Here is a 15,496-nt window from a genome sequence, read left to right on the forward strand (position 1 = left end):
ATATGTAACATAATTTAAAAGTAAACATACTAATTATCAATTCGCGTCCCTGTAAAATACAATTCCACTCATACACGCATGCTGATTATTCAAACTTTGGACAAATAAGCATTGTTCAATTTGACGTTTTTCTTAGATTTATTTGGTCCCTACATCCAGCAGCATACTATAAATATTATATAAAAGCCTTCTCTCATTTTTTGTTCACATCAAATAATCTTTTTCTTAATTATATTGTATACGTAATTACGTATACAATATAATTAAGGACATTTTCATTAGTCCTACCACTCCTACCGCATATTTGCAAGAGATTATAGCTTTCTACTATTTCAATATTACACTTCAATATAAAGTTAAAAATTTAAAACATATTTTTTCAACAGAGACGAAGCTGTTAAAAATCTGGGAGTCTAGGCACAGATCTTATGATCTGTCATCGGCTGGGTTAAGTGATTACTTTACACACTGTGTAACAATAACCATTCTGCCCTTGTTTGAAAATCAACATTCTTTCATCTGTTGATTGCTGTGAAGTTAAAGAGCTGAAAATTTTATTGCAGTGGATGAGATACATCGAACTGAATTATTTCACCCACCAGGCAATGCCTGAAAATACCTTTCATAGGAAGTTGACTTCCATATTCAATTATGGCATTTTTTAATTCTCTAGACATGCGTGGTTTGAATATTACATTTGCATGCGTGTTGGCCCGCCATAGAGGATTAAAGTATGAAAAAAAACTAGCGACCTCTATTGTTGGGAAGGCATATGTTTTTCTCAAATATATACTATTATTATTGCCAAATGGCAAAAGTTACCACAGTAAAATGGCTAATTGCAGTATCCAAAGCTGTATATATTCCTAGGAAAAAATAAGGTATGTGAAGTAAAACAGCGGATGTATGTTAATTAATTTATTGAAACGATCATACAGTTATGTATCCAGTCTTTGTCGATTGTTACTAAAACGGTTCGTTCCATTATTCTGTTTAGCATTTATATATTTGAATAAACATATAATCGGAATACACAAATTGATGCAAAAAATATTTATGATTTATAGTCACCTTAGTTTTATTTCAAACTGATATTTTGGTTTATAACAAAGACTGCGTTGACGATAAACAGAATATTGGGATTCACCCCACATTAAATAAATTAAATAATGCGATATTTATAAATTAAATCAATATACAATTAAGTCATATACATGGATTAAAAATTATAAACACATAAAATCTACAGTAAAATTGTACAAAGTATAAGAAAAAACATCTGTAAGAAAAGTATAACTATATCTGTACTAAGCTTTATTTTAGGAACCAAAACAATAATAATATAAAACTACAGGAATTCAATTTTAAAAGGGAAGCTTTGATCTGACATTTACATTCTTATACCACATTCTGAAGTTGCAGTTATATAAACAACATTTTGTCTGAAAGTTCCATATGTCTGTCACATAATATTCATACCTTATTATTTTTGTGTGTCACAAACACATTTTTCAGAATTATCATTATGATACAAATCATTGAAAGTTTTATTCATATGTTAGTCACACAATACGATCATCATTGTGATGTTTCCAGTGCATGTTTTATGCACTCGTTTGTTACACGATATTCACAATACAAAGATACAAACCATGAAAAGTTTTATACATATGTCTGTCGCATAATTGTTCACACAATTGTTCAAGTGATATAAATCATTGAGATGGAGTATATCCCATTATTTATATCACTTTTACTGTTCACAATCATTGTTGCGATTTAAACCACTGCGACAAATATTTTTTAACAGTTGCTACATTAAATGACTAGTTTCAATTTAATAGTCATTATTTGGTGGGTTTAAGACTAATAATTTTACATCCAAATCAAAACAACAAATCTTAATTTGCATTCAATCCTTCTAATAAGGTTGTCATCCTAAAATCTTCCTCGGACAAGTCGTTCGTAGATCTAAGATTTTATTCTATATGAAAAATAATATCGATGGTTTATTTACTTACAATTAGTACATAACTTGTTCGAAAATTTTCAATTGAATTTAAATTGCATTTACAGTAAAAATATTGATCGAAATAATTACGGTTTTCTCAGAGAAAGCTGAGGATTGAGATTAGAAAGACTTAAGGTCCTAAAGATGACACACAAAAGAGGTTTTATTAACACTGTTCGAAACATTTTCATGTAATGCTTTTTAAATGTCTATAAAATTTTTGTTTTACTTTATTACAGCGAATACGCAGTTAGTAATTCTGCCATTAGAAGTTAGGACACATTACTTAATGTTGTTCAGTAAAATGATGATCCTTGGAAATGTAAACATTAACAACCTTTTTCTATAGTTAATTCCAATAAACTTAAGTACATTATTTTGAGATTCTTGTACCACAAACTACTAAGATTATGTTTGCGGTTTTACAAATTACACTATACATCAAAAATTCATATTTACAAAACGTGAAATTTAGAGAAGGATAATACTGAAAAGTCTCATGCAGTAGAGAAAATTTATACAACGAAGACAGGCTCAATCTATGGCATTTTAATAGGTTTATTCAAAGGAAAACAGTAAACGAATGGTGGAATGAAAGTAACGAATGGATAGAAGTGTTTACTTATTACCTCGAAGTGAATTCACGAAATAAGTTGATCACAATATTATCCTAGAATTCACTATTACAAACTACTTAGTTGAATATGAACTATTGGCAATAATTGTACACAGTATAAACACATCTCCTAACGACTAATAAATATGTTATTTACCCCAGATATTACAAAAACAAATAAGAGAATAGAAAATTGATAGCGCCTTTCGCAGACAGGAAATGTGGAGTAAAGTCATTAATCTAACATTAAAATTAAGCATAATGCTGTAGATATCGCAGTCTGGGATCAGACTACATTACTCGATGTTACAAATGAAGCTTTCGACCTTGAGATTGGACTGCATTTTTGACTAGAGGTCAAGCAGAGATTCCCAGAACATAATATTCTCCGCATCGCAAATTGATATCTTTTTTGTTCCACACTTTGGACTAATACGCGTTCACATAGTGGGGCACAATTATGTCAAGGATTTAGGAACATCAACCGATGAGTTATAATGTTCATTTAATTGTGATGGATCGGGCTCCAGACGGATGGGAATATCCGAGGTAAACGTTAATTTAAACTATCTCAACACGACGAAGAACGCACATAGACTTTACCTAAATGTAAATAGACATTATCAGACATAATTATCTCCATATTTTGGTACCTACAATATTAAAACGTAGTACAATTAAGGTGCTAGAATACACGTGGAATATATCGATACACGAGAGAATGACACTTACAGCCTAAACAATAAAATTAACATAATTAGTTAGAAAATTCGTGGACCCGTAAATAATGATTTGTTTGGAAGTATTCTCCTAATAAATGCTACCGTATTGACTAACTTGTCAAATGTATCCGATGAACATTTGAGATTTTTATCATAAATTTATGTTCTAACTAGTCAAAGTCATGTCAGTTCATGACACTAAAACATTTCATAAATAGATTTTTTTTACAATTTTCTTTTTCTTAATAGTTATACATCCTAATAGAAGCTGCACAAGTAGACGTACACGTACACATCTGGTCGCCATGCTGCGCTACAAATTCCAATATATTATATTATGCACATATATTATAATATAATAAAATGATCATGTTACAATTTGGAACAAGAAGTACATGAATTATGTTACCTAAACATGTAAATTTGAATTATCTATTACGAGAAGATTTATTTAAATTTTGTCGGAACATTGACTTTAATAATCTATAATATTAAGCACATCGACATTCAATTCTTTGTCTATTATATTTACATACACAAAAGTCATTGTATGGATAGAATTACACGATAGTTTAGGAAAATGCCAGTAAAATTTAGCCTATCTATTATAATATTTTATTTTTCAGGTTGATTAAGGTACTTTCAAAATAATTATTTACCATTGATAATAACGATACGTATTCATAGAACTTTATTTTTCTTATATTTTTATCATAAATACCTAAAAAATTAAAACATATTACAATTTAGGTCGAAGAATATAAATTTAGTAATAAGTCTGTAATAAAAACACAGAAGCATTAGGAAATTAAAGGAGATCATAGCTTACTGCTTTGAAGTCGAATTGATAACTGAATCAATCCGAGATCCTGTAAACTATGTAGGTAAGTTATAGTAAAGTTTAAATTATTTAAAGATTTATGCTAATTGTAACAATTGTAATCTCTAATTTTGAATGATGAGAAAGCAATGAAAAACTACTGAATACTTTTTTTTATTCGCTTGAGTAACATTTAAGCTTTACTGATATAAGAATTGAAACAAATCAGTACAATATATGTTTTTTATTATATTATTGAAGCAAATAAGTAAAAATAAGCTAAATATTAATGGATTCATATTATCTGACATTAGAAAAAAAAGAGTACCGTTGAAATGATCGTTGAAATATTAAATAAAGGTTTTGCAGCCAGAACAAATGATTACTTCATAATATCATTATGATATTTCTAGCAACATAAGTATCAACTCCATACAAATCATTTTTTGCTCACTATTATAGTCGCGTATCTACTGCATCATTAAAATAATTATTCCGCTGCATGACTTCAAAAAACTAAAACAAAAAAGAAGGACGTTTGTCATCTTCTGATGCAAATGTGTTTCGTGCAAATATTTATTTTTAACTGATGTTGAATGACATAAAAACTTGTTAATTTTTGTAGGTGTGAATACTACAGTACAATACAACTAATAAAGTCTGCCCAAAAATATAAACCTACCTATAAAAAGACAATAATTTGATCGGTGGTCCCTACATAATATGTGAAAATGTCATTTTTTAAACAGTTTGCATAATTTATTTATACACTCATTGATAAAATGTGAAAATTGACATAGTTAGATGTAAATCCCTAGATAGGGCTATTTAAATATTGGCTCTTGAGGTTCTCAGATTATTTATTTTGATTTACTCGAACAAATATTACATTCCTTTGAGGTTTTTATAGATTGATTATAACCATTAAAAAATGCGTAAGTTTATGAACATAGGGGAAAAGAAGGACACTTGATCCCTGGGGAGACTTGTTCATCTAGCAATATCTCTTAAATTCATGTTAATTTTCTTCCCATGCTGGCAACACTTGCTACTCGATATTCACCATAAACGTTAGAGTCCGTTTAGAGCTGTAAAAATCAACCGAGCGAGGGACACGTCTTGACTGAACTGTTTTTTCCAATTTGGAAACAATTTTTCTCAATCTTTTAACTTCGGTATATGGTTTTTACATAAACCTGGTTTTTACGTATTTAATTAATTTATGTGTATATATTTCAGATCTATTTTCTGTCAACAGTTGCTGAATCTTGTTTGTAATTACCATTTCAAGTGAACAAAATGAACTACTGAGGATTCCTTTTACTATGGGACACTAGATCCTAGAGGCATTTCAAATAAAATTAGCCAGAAAATGATATTTTGATTTTCTATTGTTCCAAAATTGATCATTAATATTAAAATGGTTCTAGTTTAATAGTTAATCAATAAAAAAAAGGTATAAAAAAAAACAAGGGGCGGATAAAAAAGACAAAATAAATCATTTTACTTTAAATTATCATTTCAGCATTAAAAAAAAAAGGTTTAAAGTTAACAAACTTTTTTGGTTACTATTAAACTAAAGTTATTTATGACTCTCGTGGTATGTTTAATAAATTTTCCATAACTATATATAGGGACCAAATCACCCTCGGGGGGGGGGGGGGGGGAACAAGTCACCCTCATTGCGGGCATATTGATTCCTTTTCCCTTGCATTACATTTTATTTAACATGTTTTTTTATAAAAAACTGTTATCCACATTGGTAATTGCCGATGAACGGCAAAATAAATTTCCCACCTATTGAGTTACAAAGAAACTACAATAGGAGAAAAGTTATAACAAAAATACTGAAACGGGGATCAAGTGAACGTAGTTATACAGAAAACAGCCAGCCATAGAAAAGTGAAACTGAGATAATAGCACCTTTGTGAAAAGAGTGAATAATCAAATCTACACAACAGTGGAATGTTTTTGGCTATGACAAATGTTAAACAATAAATATATTGATTAAAATTATTATTTACAATTCTTGATATAATTCCATTGTAGTGATGTAATAACTTATATTTCCATATAAGTAATTAATTAAAAATACTTGATCCACTTCCAATTATTTGTTTCACCAGCAATATTGCGTATTGTATCTCTTTCAACTTATTTTAAATGTGCCTACACTTAAGATAATATTAAGTTTTATATAAATTATCCTTATACCATATAATATTCACCAGTTTTAATATGCCCATTAGAGGGTGAAAGCGCAAATTGATCAGACAAATAAATGGAAGTGAACCAAGTATTTTGAATTAATAACTTAAATGTAAATATAAGTTATTGCATCATTACAATGAATATATTAGTTTTTTTATACTACAAACAAGAACCAAATTGTGTATTTGACCAGTTTTAATGTTTTTTAAAGTACCATAAGATTTTTCTAGTGCTGTGGGTGTTTTCGGCAAATTGAGAAATGCCGTTTTTGAGATCGACACTATTTTCAGAAGGTGATTATTACAGTTTTTGTATGAAAGCGGTCTGGCTATTTTAGCAAAACATAGAATTGACCCTACTGAACCCGATAACACCAGTATCCCATTTTTTCAAAATTGTGTACGCCACGGCTGCTTTCTGCATAACTACGTTCAAGTGTCTCTCTTTTCCCCTAATTATCAGGTAGTTTAGTAAACTTATATCATATTTATTTTATTCTGAAGTAATAAAAATTCATTGTTACTTTTTGCTCACGATTGGTATGAAAATAATTTTCATATGTGTTTAAAATATAAATGCTAATTGTTTTAGTTTGTAAAATCAAAAGACAGTATGTGTAACAATATAAATTAAGAAAAAAAGCGTTTTGGATGGATTATGATTACAAGTATAATAATAAATAATTCAATTCTTTGCTCTCCTCCGATCGGAACTACGATACTTCTTCTGTTTCATCGTCGATGTCTTCATTCGAAACTGTGTTCATTTCATCCAGATCAACTGTAAAATAATTTATCTCATTAAAGGTTACATCATCATCAATGACAGAATTTTATAACTGGTAAATCTAAATATAACAAAATGACAATTATTTCATGTACAATAAGTACATATTTAGTCTACCACAGCGGAGCAGTGAAGCGATGTGTGTTTTTAGTGTGAAGAAGTCTAGGAAAGAGGTCGGGTGGGTTTGTGGAAGGGATGCTGGTCTGAGACATTATAATATACCTGTAGCTCAATCACAAATAACTATCGACGTGCTTATAAGCGACGTGTAAACAATTTCTCACCATGGTTGTTTATCGTATTCGCGATTACAATGTAACATCCGTAAACACCTAACATTAAATGTCAAAATATTTACGTTTCGTGACGTATAATCCTGCTGCGCAATCATATATTTAAATTTCACCGGCGTAAATATGGAAAATATTCCAAAACGGCTATTTTTATTTATTATTTATCATACTATTCATTGCATTTAGCCGGTGGTTAGCAAGCCAAATGTCAAGAAAAGCAGTCGCCATAGTAATTGTAATTTAATTTTCACTTTTTTGTATTAGATACTCCTTACTATTTTGTAATTTTTATAATAAACGCCGACTTTTCGCCAATGAACTGTTTTTGTTTACGAGGAAAAAAAAAACAAACCGTCACGAGTGTTGGCTTAGAGATTACACACGCGTTGCTTATGACTGCGATAACTTAAGCATATTTATTATTGTTCATTGTGATCGCTCAAATGATTAGCATGTTTTTAAGCACGTCGATAGTTATTTGTGATTGAGCTACTGGGCCTCGATTATGATGGGAAGATAAAATTTATCTACAAAGTAAAATTAAGTTTTCTGTATGAAAAATAGAATCAGTTAACAATTTTTTTTTCTAAACACGTTCAATTATCGGTTACCGACGAAGATACTTTGAATTTTCATACAAATATCCACACTTTCGTACATAAATATCGATATTAGTTTATACCATCTCAGTATATACCGATGAAGATAGCCGTTTATAATCGCGGGCCAGGGCTGGTATTCAGAACGCATTTACAGCGCGCTGTAAGGCGTATTTAGTACGTAAAAACGCGCTACACAGGCTATAATTGCGTTCGGAATACCAGCTCAGAAGGTGCGCAGAACCAAGTTCGCGTACATCATACTGTGTTCGAAAGTCTGCCAAACGCCCCCCCTCCTACCCGACATGTCACCTGCGCGCATGCGTGAAGTGGCCGCGTAATGTTGCCAGACCGTGAACAATATATTATCATAACACAAATATAAGAACATTTTGTGTTATGTTATTTTATGTTTTACCATAAAAAATACTTGACCGACTGGACTATAAAAAAACAGGTGCTTTTATTAGGCAAACGCAACAATAATAATTAAATAATCATTTTTCAGTCAGTTTCAACCCCTTTTCAGAAAAAAAATAAAAACTTGTTATTTGTGATATCGTTTCCTGATACTAAAAGTGATATTTTTTAGATGTAATTGTTAGAAGTACCTACCATAATATGTGTATTACATGATTTGTAAAATTTGTCTGTTAGTAAATAGTAATGAAGAGTTAGCCTGTAAATAGACCTTTTATTTAAGTATAATGTACAGCGCCCTTGAAGTGATTACTCACGAAAACGGCGCTATAAAAATTGTCGAAATTTATTAGTAGTTAAGTGAATTAATACCTTTTAATATTATATTAAGTTTTTCTTTATAGGCAGTCGAAGATAACTCCGTTAACTTTTCATGGGGCCCAGGGAGACTTAAGTCCTCAGATGCGGTATGCGGAGAGCAAGTTAATCTAGAATTGTTGTATCGTCCAGGCTATTCACGGAGCTGGGACAGGACAATATTGTCCCGTCTCGCGATGACGGGAATGCAATAAGGTTTAAAGTCTTACCGGAGCCGCAGGAGCCGGCGTGTCGCGTCTCGATGACGTAGCCCGTGGCGCACGCCTCGCGCAGCATGTGGCACCAGGACGGGTAGGTGTGGTTGTTGCTCGCGCACAGGGCCAGGCGCGCGCGCGGGCAGCGCGCGCCGCACGTCACGCAGCGCGGCGCGCCCGTGCGCGCGTCCAGCAGGCACGCCTGCCGCGTGCGGCACCGCACGTTCCGGCACGACGCGCGCGCTGCAACAAACAAATCGTACAATATGATACGGAATATATTAAGGATATTTATCAATAAATTATTTATTGATTTTTTTCAACGGCTCATGCCTTTGGCTAGTATAAAAAAATATAATTCAAAAACAGTACGAACACTTCGTGTATATAAATAACATACAGAATAATATGTGGAAAACTATAATTATAATCGGCCTATAATTTGTTGCAGGAGTTCTCCCGATAGATTTTGAGATAAGAGACGCAGTGGTAAAACGCTCTGTGAGGAGAGGAGAGAATATGGAATACTTTGGTGTTGAGCTGCGCCCTTCCGAGACAATATTTAGCGTACTGTGTGATATTATGCGAGGCGTAACTCTCAATCAATGGCAGAATAGATGGGAGATGGTATGTACGAGGAGATGGATGTAGTCTTTTTTACCTTCCGTCAGACACAGGATGTGTAGTAAGTTCTTGGTGTTTGACCATCATACCGCGCGAATGGTTTCGGGACATGGGGAGTTTAGACAAGCTTCATAAACTTGGACTTGCCCCTGTCTCGAGCTGTGCTTGCGGAGATAACCATCAATCGGCCGAACACATCCTGTGGCACTGTGTGCTATTGGATGATGCCAGAGATGAGATGCTGAATGGTCTGACAGGGGTCATGCGACCAGCGTGGAATGTGGATCTGATGGGCAACAGTACGAATTTTGCACTCTTCCGTCAGTTTGTCCGGACTTGGGTATCGCGTTGGGAGCTCCGCAGATGCGCGGACGCCTAGGTGGGTAAAATATGGTGGGACAGGCAACTGTTCCCGTGGGATGCTCATTCAGTTGGGACCGTGCTTCCTTCCGAGCGGAATGCACACGTTCTTTTGTTTTGTCCTCCCCTTGCGGGGGTGGTATTCGGATCCTCTGCCCCCGACCACCCAAGTAGTCCATTATTCAAAGCCGTTCTCTCATTGTAAATATCCGTGTTTTTGCTTATGTTTGTTTTATTACTATAGTTTTCAGAAATTGTTTTTGTATATTTGGATACGTTTATTTATGTAAATTGTTTGTGTAAACACATATTTTTTTAATAAAAAAAATAAAAAAACAGAGGCATTGAGGTCAGGCCTTTGTCTATACATTCTCCTCCCCCCTCCTTAATATGCATAGAGTTTGTATTCCTTAGGAATATTTATAGTAACTTTCCTCTATGTGCAGCTGACAGAGAGGCCCCCAGGACTCTATAACAGCCGCGGGTGGATGGTGGGCTTAAGGATCTCCCCTCAATGGCCTATAATTTGATTATAAAGAAGCTATCAGATACTGTAAAATTGCCAAACATGTATCTATCGTATTTCAATAGACATATGTTTGGCAATTCTGAGTCAGACAGTTCGTTTTCACTTTAAAGACAATTGAAGGTAACTCCTTTAACTTACTTCCCCCTATACTCGGGCCCCAGGACGATCAAGGATTAAGGGCATATAATATTCCCCAGAACCAGTGAAAAGGTGGTTTAAACTCACTTTATATTTAATAAAATATACAGCCTTCTCATTCCTCATTTCTCACTCCTGCCCCAGCCTCTGTCTATCGTCTGCCGCAGCACCTCAAACTGTGCATCCTGGATTTGTAATTTGTCTTCCATTATTCGTCTCACATTTTGTTCAGTTCAGCGCCACATTGATTTATAAATCAAATTTGACAAAATCAACGTTATATAATATATAGATCTCACTAAAACTCGGATTCACGATCAGTCTGGCGGCTGACAATCCTTTACTAATTACAGTCCTTCCTAGAACTCGGTAGAAATTGATTCGGTCATTTGAGAAACCCCACAAGTCAGGTTTTTGGCGGATGTGACTTTGACTTGAAACGCTCTTCATTCCGTTAAAAAAAAACAACGCTTTATTTTTATTTTTTCAATAAAAACCTTTATTAGTGTAAAAAAACAAAACATGCAGTAAAAAAATGGAACAATTAATGTTGAACTTGCCAAAAAAGAGTCTGGCAAGTTTTTGGCAAGTTTACAATTTTTTTTGTTATTATAAAAAAAAATTCGTTAAAAGCCCTTTTTTATTTTAGTAAGATTAGAAATATTTCATTCAAAATAATATAAAAAACTGTTTGTCTGCGTTTACTAAAAAGTTTAGGCTGACAGACTAATGGGGGTTTCTCAAATGATTATCTCAAATTATGAAGTTTGACTTTATTATTTAGGCTTAACTGGACAATTCTCAGAACCAGGCGACTCTGGTCGTGGTTTGTACTTATAACCATACACATACATGTTATCAATGGATTTCTATAGTTGTATCTTAAAATCATAGTAAATCAATTGTACTTATTTATCATTATCATATGCTGGTTGCCACAACAACATAACAAAGCTATAATTTATTGGTTATTGTAAACACGCGGTCACTTAAACCCCCGAAGTTGCAAAATACAGTAAATAGCATAATTCAGATTCAGTGCGTCTATTTTCAAGGGTAAAATATCCATTTCGTTCGGCAGATTGGCTGTAAGTACAAAGCGTTTTATTGTTTTTATAATCTAGGTATTAAAAAAAATTTCGTTGAACATTTTCAATCCTTTCTATGTTTGTTATGTATTGTGGGCTCCACACAACGGATGCAAACTCCAAATTACTGCGTACAAAAGTGTTGTATAAAGTTTTTAATATATTTGGTTTTTTAAAAGGTTTGGAAATTCTTAACATGAAGCCCAGCATTTGGTTACCCTTTTCAACAGGATGGGCGAATCGTCCACTATAAGCAATTATGCACAGCTTACAATTATATTTAATATTCGATAATAATGTTTTTAAATAACTGTTTATGGGAAAATAAATAAAATAATTGATATTTATTATAAATCGCCACCGTTATATATTCCTACAAAAAATATCTGTTAAGTGCGCTTTTCAGTAAACGATGAAATTAGCCGATTGTCTTAGCTTATTACTGCACACAAAAATTACACTATATTTTAAAGATATTATTTTGAGATCTCTATTTGGAAACTAGTATTTCGAATATTATATCTGAAGGACTATTTTTCTTTATTATGATACCGTTGACATATTATGTGTCATATATTACATAGGACACGTGGCGTTCGAAGTGGCTATTTTTAGCATTATTCATTTTTGTAATGTTGACATTACAATCACGGAAATATCTGCTGAATATCATTGTAGTATTTTTTTTAATAAACTTTTGTACAAGCGCTGTTTTAAAATGGTTTAGAATAAAGCTATATATATTTTAATATATCGCGAAGATAATAAAATAGCCATTTATAATTACATTACTTATATATTATGTACTTTGTAGGTATAAATTCACGAACATTTTTTGTAGATTGCCTATAAAAAAATCACCACAACACCGCAACGCGCGGATGTTTTTAGCACAGTAAGTGAAGGGTTAATGTATGATATCAAGTAAGCTATGTATTTTGAGAAGTCCCGATCTCAAGTCTAGACACCAACGTCAGGATATAAACATAAAACTCATTATCATAATCTTTCCGTCCAGAGGGATGATTCGAGGCTGAAGTAAATCCGAAGAGATTTCAATAAAATATATTTTACGATATAATCCAACGACCCAAAGAGATAAAATAAGTACCTTACTAACTATTATTAAATTTAGACTCAGTATATTTTTTACAGTTAATTTAGGCGTAATCTAGGCGGAGGGATATTGTAATTAAAAAGGGATTAGGGGTTGTTCGAATATAATAGAATATAAAGTTTTACTTTCAATTTATTTTCATTCGCTATCGTATTGTGTGCCAGCAATATATTCATATATTCACGTCATATTACATATTATATTATAGTTGTGTCCTGGTTACAGGGCAGACTTTCTGCCAAACAATATACGCGAGGGAGTATTAATTATTATATCATTAATTAATACACCTGACGCTCGACACGGGGGGTATATTCCACGCAGAACCGTGTACAAAAAACCGTGTAAAAAAGTTTTTTTTGTATTAAAATCAGTGAGGAACTTAGATGTTGAAAGAAGAGTGAATGCGGGCAACAAAATGAACGGAGCACTAAGCACAGTAATTTCCAATAAAAATATGTCGATCGAAGCTAAACTGGCAGTGCACAACGGAGTTTTTGTCCCAACACTTATGTATGGAAGTGAAACATGGAACTGGCAGAGGAAGAATGAAAGCCTAGTGAACGCGGTTGAAATGCGATCTCTTAGACGAATGTGTGGGAAATCAATGTATGACAGGGTTACAAATGATGAAATCAGGTCGTAATCGAGAGTGTAAATCTGAGTCAAGTATAATTGATAAGATTAAGAAAGGGTCTCTGAGATGGTTTGGTCACGTAGAACGAATGGACGACGAGAGAATGGTAAAACAAGTATATATGGCAAAAATGAACGGCAACGTTAGACGAGGACGACCAAGGAAGACGTGGCATGATCAGATAAACCAAAATCTTAAGTCCGGTCATGTCAAAAGCAGACAGAACCGAAGGGCATGTATGACAAGATGTATGAATGCGGAAGAGGCTAGGATTGTATGCCAGGATAGACGTGTGTGGCGGTCCATTCTCTCTGCCCACTCCTACGGGGAAATGGCGTGATGGTAGTAGTAGTAGAGGAACTTTAGTGTTTTCTTCATGTTTTTTTTTTGTTAAAATATAACTATCAAACCATGCCTAAGTGATGTCATACCAAATGTGCATAAACGGGTATGTTCATTGTCTGATATTAATAATACTAGTGAATAATCTTTGTTGCAATTTCGAAAGTATTTTGTTTTAATGCCATACTTTTAAATAAAATAAAGGTACGATAAATAGGTCATGGGCTCTGCAAATGGGCCGACTTCCGTATTTCCTTTATTTATCATAAAATGCTCTTCATCTCTGTTGTAATTTGTAATAGTTTGGACGGTATATTCTCAAATAATATCATTTGAATTTATTTATTTAATTTTACAATACGCCCAAGGGGCATTTACAAAAAATATGCAGGTAAGTACAAAACATAGTAAGTGGTAATTTAAAAAAAAAACAACGCTTTTTTGTATACATCTCGAAACAATAAAAAGCATACTGCTATGTAAAACAAAAAGTGAAACTTTACATAGTAAAAAAGAAAAAAATATGGATTTAAGAAAAGTGATTGAATTAAAACGCAAATTGTAAATAACTTGTAAAGAATTCAAACAAAAAAAAAATATACATAAATACATTAAAAAAAAATGGTATAAACAAATTAATGATAAAAACAAATACTAAAAATTAGTTTACAGTAAGTATATATAAGATATATTATTGCAACAGAGAGTGAAAACATTTTTGAGCAGGGAATATGAGAGTCTAGGCATTTACAGGGCATACGACCTGTCATTGGCTGGTTTAAGTGGCCACTTACACACTGTGTAAAATTCACCATTCTGCCTTTTCTTGAACATCCATATTTTCTCAACTCTTTCATCAGTTGACTTTTGTGAAGTAAAAGGGCTGAAACCTATATCGCGCGGGTGAGATTCATCCGGCTGAACCAATTCACCCACTAGGCAACGCCTAAAAACAATTTTCCAATTTTTTATACTTTTTTTACCAGGTAGTTAATTAAACAATGTTTTGAGTATGTCCAATTGCCTGCAGACTGGCTGGATTGTCTCCCTCGGGAGTTGTTCATACTTAAATTTGTTGCAACAGAGAGGGAAAACATTCTTGAGAAGGGAATATGAGAGTCTAGGCATTAACAGGCTTTCCCCCTCTGTTGCAACAAATTAAAATATAAACAACTCCCTAGGGAGAAAATCCAGCCAGTCTGCAAGCATTTGGACATACTTAAAACATTGTTAATAACATTTATTCTGCTCTAGATTATACTACGTATTCATTGAGTAACAAATGTGTATTATATAAATCTATAAAGGCGCTGCCGGTTCGCGGAATTTGTGGCTCTGTATCATTTCGGAACAAAGAAAAAGTGATAAATTCAAAATTTTATTGGAACATGGTTTTTACACAAGATTCACACTAAATGAAGGTTTAGTGATTCCAAAGACAAGCAACAAATATGGGAAAAGAACTCTAAAATATGTGGTTCCAGTTATGTCCAATTTGTTACCAAACAATCTTAGAAATGGCACTACCAAAAGTGACAAGGGCAAAATAATAGACTGGCTATTCGATCAGGAGTTTATATATTAATAAAATTGAATATTTGTAAATATAGA

At 32.9% G+C, this 15,496-nt stretch overlaps 1 protein-coding gene across 1 annotated transcript in view; it reads right to left on the reverse strand.

Annotated features, from left to right (window-relative positions):
* Positions 1 to 903: 903 nt before the first annotated feature.
* Positions 904 to 15,496, reverse strand: part of Fs (Follistatin) — a 71,915-nt gene continuing 57,322 nt past the window's right edge. The window contains exons 5-6 of the mRNA XM_088236722.1: positions 9,066 to 9,293; positions 904 to 7,160 (exon numbers count right to left, since the gene is read on the reverse strand). Of these exons, the coding sequence (XP_088092848.1) occupies positions 7,093 to 7,160; positions 9,066 to 9,293 (296 nt within the window). The 3' untranslated portion in view covers positions 904 to 7,092. The remainder of the gene's footprint in view (positions 7,161 to 9,065; positions 9,294 to 15,496) is intronic.

This window comes from Micrasema longulum, unplaced genomic scaffold (assembly GCF_059751315.1).
Source record: "Micrasema longulum isolate JH-2025_06_02 unplaced genomic scaffold, ASM5975131v1 h1tg001597l, whole genome shotgun sequence".
Taxonomy (NCBI): Eukaryota; Metazoa; Arthropoda; class Insecta; order Trichoptera; family Brachycentridae; genus Micrasema; species Micrasema longulum.